The sequence below is a fragment of the Colobus angolensis genome, unplaced genomic scaffold (genome assembly GCF_000951035.1).
Source record: "Colobus angolensis palliatus isolate OR3802 unplaced genomic scaffold, Cang.pa_1.0 Scaffold116, whole genome shotgun sequence".
Classification (NCBI taxonomy): domain Eukaryota; kingdom Metazoa; phylum Chordata; class Mammalia; order Primates; family Cercopithecidae; genus Colobus; species Colobus angolensis.
In genome coordinates, this window is record NW_012112697.1 from 5,436,998 (window position 1) to 5,442,395 (window position 5,398).

At 61.7% G+C, this 5,398-nt stretch overlaps 1 protein-coding gene across 1 annotated transcript in view; it reads left to right on the forward strand.

Annotated features, from left to right (window-relative positions):
- The first annotated feature begins 4,636 nt into the window (after positions 1-4,636).
- The window catches only part of MTSS1L (metastasis suppressor 1-like), a 16,361-nt gene continuing 15,599 nt past the window's right edge, over positions 4,637-5,398 (forward strand). The window contains exons 1-2 of the mRNA XM_011962427.1: positions 4,637-4,694; positions 4,806-4,879. Coding sequence (XP_011817817.1) covers positions 4,861-4,879 — 19 coding nt within the window. The 5' untranslated portion in view covers positions 4,637-4,694; positions 4,806-4,860. The remainder of the gene's footprint in view (positions 4,695-4,805; positions 4,880-5,398) is intronic.

Below are 5,398 nucleotides of genomic sequence, written 5' to 3' on the forward strand. Positions count from 1 at the left end.
CGCCGCGTTGTCTGTGTGTCCTTGTCTGAGCGCGTCCTGCCTGGGTCTGCTGGGCGCCCGTGTCTCCGGGTGCCCGTCTGGGGTTGTGGGTGCTCATGTGTCGGGGTGTCCGTGCGGTGCCCGCGGTGGCCCCGTGGGGTCCTGACCCGAGCTTGTGCACACGCAGGTTCCCTGCGCCCCAGACCGCCAAACCATGAATGGGGTCTGGATCCAGGACCGGCTCTAGGGCCCTTTAACGAGTCTGGGGTCTTGCCGACCTCCGCCCCCTTCCACCACCATGTTCCCCAAAGGCCCCGGAGCCCAGACAATGCTGTCACCGCCAAAGCAGGAAAAAATAATAAAGCGGAGAACCGTTAACTCCTTCCCCGCCGACCTGGGCCTCTGCGCCCGACCCTGAGACTGCCTCCCCCAGCCCCGCCCCACCCCCACAGCCCCAGGAAGCTCCAGGACTCCAAGGTCTCCGGGCTGAATGTCCCTGCATCCCAAGGATAGGCCTTGATCATCACCTTGGGAGGAGGCGGGATGAAGGTTGGGGTTGGTGGAGCAACCCCAAGGGAGCGCTTTTCCTACTCCGTTACCACCTTGGACTCTCAGCTCCGAGCTCCCCCTCTCTCCCAGGATTGCCTAAGGTCAGGCTGGAGCTGGCCACCCATTCATTCCTCACCCCACCAGGTGGGGAAACTGAGGCCTGGGAATGGCTCAAGGTCATTAAGGAGACTGTTGGACCCTTCCCCTGACCTCAGCCCCCATTTTTTCTCCTGGGAAAATTAGTGGGTTCCTCTCCGCAAAGGAGGCCACGGTTTGGCAGGGCTGCCCTACGCTGACTAGGCAGAGAGGGCCCAGCTCCAGGGCCCAGCTCCAGTGATAGGGTGGGGACCAGGAACCAGCATTCCTGCCCTCCTGCCCTGCCCCCTTTCTTTAGCCTAGGATGAAGGAGCAGGATTTGGGGGCTGGGAGGAGAACGGGAAAGAATGATGCACCCCACAGGATCTCCCAAGGGTCCCCACCCCCACACCCCAGCACACACTCTCCAAGTGCACAACACAGAATCCCACCAGGCAGGGGTGGGGATGACGCCACCCCGCACAGTGCTGCTAGGACAGGCCCCGTAAGGGGTGGGGGTTGCTGGCAGGTTGGAGGTCTAGGCTCCTGGTGCTGCCAAGACAACAGCCCCAGGGACAGCTGCCAAATCTCTGCCCCTGGAAGAGGCCTGAAGCCAGCCTGGCCTGGGACTACCCAGTTAGCGGCTTGTAGATGCCCCCCATGCCCTGCCCCTTATGGTGCACTCCGCCTGGGACCCCCATCTCTTGCAACTGTACATCCAGGCCCTTCTGCTGGCCCCCAGGAGTCCCCATCTGCCCTGTGGACATCACAGCCCTGGCCCCAGGATCCTGTTCTGGGACTGGGCAACACAGACCACCCTCCCCTGTCCGATCCCAGAGCTGGCTGAGGATGGGCCTTCCCGCACCCCACCACCCACCACCACTGGCAGCCTCATAGCAACCACTGCAGAGAGCAGCGGATTTTGCTCGTAGAAGCGGACCAGGACTGTCTCTCTCCCTCTCCAGCCAATTTGCAAGGAACTTTGGGATGAGACAGAAGGAAGTGGGCCCAGATCATAGCAAGAGGTTCAAGTAAGACATCGGGCATGATTTGTTGACATGTGAAGGCAACACAGGAGAGGCTTCACTTGGGATGATGCCAAGGACAGATATGCCCCTACCTATGACACAGGCATGTGTTCTGGGGCCATGACCAGGGGCAGAGAAGGGGACAAGGCCACCTGGAGGCTGACCACCTGGATTTGGGGGGCAGCTTCTGGATTTTCCCCTGGGTGGCCTGAGCAGCAGGGCCTCCGTAGAGGAAGGGCGGCCATCAGCAGCCAGGTTGAGCAGACTGAGCTTGCCCCATGAGGCCACCCCACAGTGAGTCCACAGACCCCACAGAAGCCCTCCCCTGGGCCTCTGGGAAACCCTGACCTTGAACTGAGCGGGGGCCGAGGTCAGATGCCCACTGGTGTCAGGCTGTCCACTGAAACCCAGAGAGGGGCAGGGACTTGCCCAAGGTCATAGGCCTGGGCATGGCGCCTTCAGCAAGGTGAATGGGGCCTCCACCCAGTGCTGGCCCAGCCAGAAAATGGGGTCATACTCTTCGCCCACCCCTTAAGAGTGGGGAGCGTCACCTGGACACGTAGGCCTGGCCAGGCCTCTGCTAGGGGCCCCTGCAGAGGGCAGGGCTTGCATAGTGTTAGCCTGTAAGTGTGAACTAAGCACTTACTGCCTGCTGGGCGCTGCACGGAGTGCTGGCTGGGCAGCGCCTGCTTCAGTCTCCACACTGACCCAGTGGGGCAGGTGCCCTTCCTCTCCTGATTTTACAGGTGAAGAAACAGGCTCAGACAGGGGGCCCTTGCCCAGGGGCACCTGGAAAGCCCAGTCCCTGGGAATGGAGGCTGGATTGCTCACCCACACTCCACATCTGAACCACAGCCACTGCCGGGACAGAGACAGAGCGTCCTCATCCCCGTCCACTTGGGCGCCTCTAGTGACGAGCCCTTCACCTTCCCACTCCAGAGCAGCCACTGTGCTTGGGGCAGAACTGGGTGTCTCTCGCACCCCAGCAGTCGCTGTCGCCTCCGCAGCCTTGACGCTCAGTGCTTGTCTCCCTGCTTTGTAAGGGAGTGCCTCCACCTGGTGTGCAGTGACTAGGCAGACATGGGATCAGGTCCTGACCCTGCCACCCGGTGGCTGTGGGCAAATAAGTTAACCTCTACGGGCCTCTGTTTCCTCATTGGTGAAATGGGGGCAGTCATGGTATTCATCTCATGGGGCTGTTGGGAAGGTTTGCCTGGGCCTGTCCCAGGTGAAGGCTGAGGATGCTGTTCCTGGGGCACTGGCTGCTGGAGCCCTGTCTCTTATTTTTAATCAGTGAAATTGACCTGTCCGTGAAGAGGCGGATATAAACAAATAAGACGTGTATGTTCCTTGTCTCTAGGGTCCTTTATGTGTTACCGTGGGGGAGGGGGGCAGGTCCAGGTCCTTAGAGACTGAGGCACCTAGGTCCATCTGCTAAGGGGATATGGCCTGGCCTGCCCTGTGCCCCATCTTGTCCCCTCCCCATGGGGACAGCCTTTAATCTCTGCGATTGCCCAAGGGCTGCTCAGGGGCTAAGAAGGTTCCTGGGTGTCAGGACAGCTGGCTCTGGACCCCCCTCCACCCCTAGCAACTTCTCTGTTCCCTAAAGGGAGGTCTTAGCAAGGTTTCAAGGCTGGATGGGGGTGGGGGTCCAGGCGGTGGCAGAGTGCCCCCTTTGAGAAGACCCCCTCGTGGTACCCCAGGCAAGGGTGGCATGAGTCCACTCCTTGGGATGGCTGGGATCAGCTTCCCAGGCCCCTTCACCCTGAGCTGTGCCCGTTTGGGAATAGCCCACCCACAGCTTCCCCACTCTTGCTTCGGCCTCTGTGGACTTGGCAAATATTTGCTTTCTCTGGACACTGGTTTGGTTGGGCTGGGAGGGGAGGGAGATTCTGAGGCCCACTAAGCTGCCCTGTCTCCTTCCCACCCCTTCAAGCTCTCCTAGCCTGGCAGGGCAAGCCCTAGCCTGCCCCTGGGTTGCAGCTGGGCAGAGCCTCCCTCTGAGGCCCTGAGGGCCAGGGTCTCCTCTTTCCCCTTTCCTCAGGAAGAGCCGCAGCCTCCAATGCCCATCCTACATGGAGGGGAGGGTCAGAAGCCCCTGTGGGCTGGGGCTTGGCTGGCCCAGGGCTGCCTGTCGAGGAGCGAGACCTCCACAGGGCCCTTGGGCCAGGGCTGAGGTTTCTCCAGGACCCCGGGGCATGCGTTAACCAGAAAAGCCCCATAATCAGATGGGACAACTGGTCGCCAGGAGCCGGACCTCCCTATTGGGAAACCCCCTTCCAACTTGGAGCCTTGGGCTGGGCTGGGATAAAGGCCACACTGTTTCCCCAGGAGGGGAGGGGAGCGGGGGGTGGAGAAAGGTGGCTCTGTTGGCCGCACAAGGCCCCATTCAGCCCAGGGCCTGGTTGTCCCGGGCAGGCTAGCTGGGCCCTGCAGCAGCCACAGTCTCCTCGGCCCTGGGAGCCACGGCTGCTGGCCTGGGATGGCAGCTTGCAGGACACAAGGCAGGGGCCCCGGAGGCCCCAGTCTACACCTTGCGTGCCTTTAGCCCTGCCACCTCCTACCCTCCACACTGTGCCTCTGCCCCTGGTGGGCAGGTCAGTGCCACTGTCCTAGGCACATGTTCGGGAGACACGATGCCTCTCGTTGGGCTCAGCCCAGATCCCCTGCCAGGTGCCTGGGAAACCCCGACGGGACAGGACCTGCCACTTCTCCTGAGGGAGATGTGGGCCCCCTGTAGCCTGTAGGGTGGACATCCTGACGTCAGGGAGGGAGGGCTTAGCAAAGGCACCCATTCCTAGGGACAGGCTTTCGTCATGCTGATGGCTCTGTCCTTGGTCCTCTGCCCTCCGAGAGGGCCCAGAGCCTCCCTCTCCATGGGGCAGGGCTGCTGTCTCAGAAACCGCCCTGAGTCTGGACAGAGCATGTGGGGAGCCCGGCTCAGGTCCAGCCCTGCAGCCACCCCACAAGAAGCTCACTTTCTCTCCCATCTGCCCGGCAGAGCTCCTACCCCATCTGGGAGGACTTCAACTCCAAGGCCACAAAGCTGCATTCCCAGCTGAGGTGAGTTGTCCCGGGGCATCCCAGCAGGGGAGAGGCAGGCAGAGACCCCCCACCAACGACCATCCGTGCAGTTGTCCTTCTGACCATCTGTGTTGTTGTCCCTCTCCCCAGGACCACCGTGCTGGCTGCTGTGGCCTTCTTGGATGCCTTCCAGAAAGTGGCTGACATGGCTACCAACACCCGAGGTGGGGAGGCATGTGGCTGGAGGTTGGAGGTACCCCAGGGTGGGCCTGGAGGCTGGAAAGGCAGAGTAAGGGATGGGCCAGGGAAAGGACGCCAAGCCCAGAACCTTGAGTTCTGCTCCTTAATGGAATGGGCTGGTTGTGGAGAGTGAGCCCCTCCTCACAAGAGGCATGCAAGCAGCAGTGGGTGAGTAGTGACAGGAGTGTTCCCTGGGGATTCCCTTCTTGCTGTGAGCTGTTCATGTGACCCCACCACCCCTAGCACAGAGATTCTCCTTAGGGCTTCTTCTCACCTATGCCCGCCGTCCTTCTAAGGGCGTGCTCATACTCCCGTGCCTGCATCTGGGCACACCTGGAGGGTCCTTTGGCCGGCTCCTGCAACAGTCTTTGGCGCTGGCCTCTCCCAACTGGGGGAGAGGGGAGGCCGCCGCAGGAGGCTGGCGCGGCCAGGATGGCGGAGGAAGAGCTGGTGGAGATGGAGGAGGCCCCGAATCCCCCAGGGCCCGCAGGACTGCGGCTCGG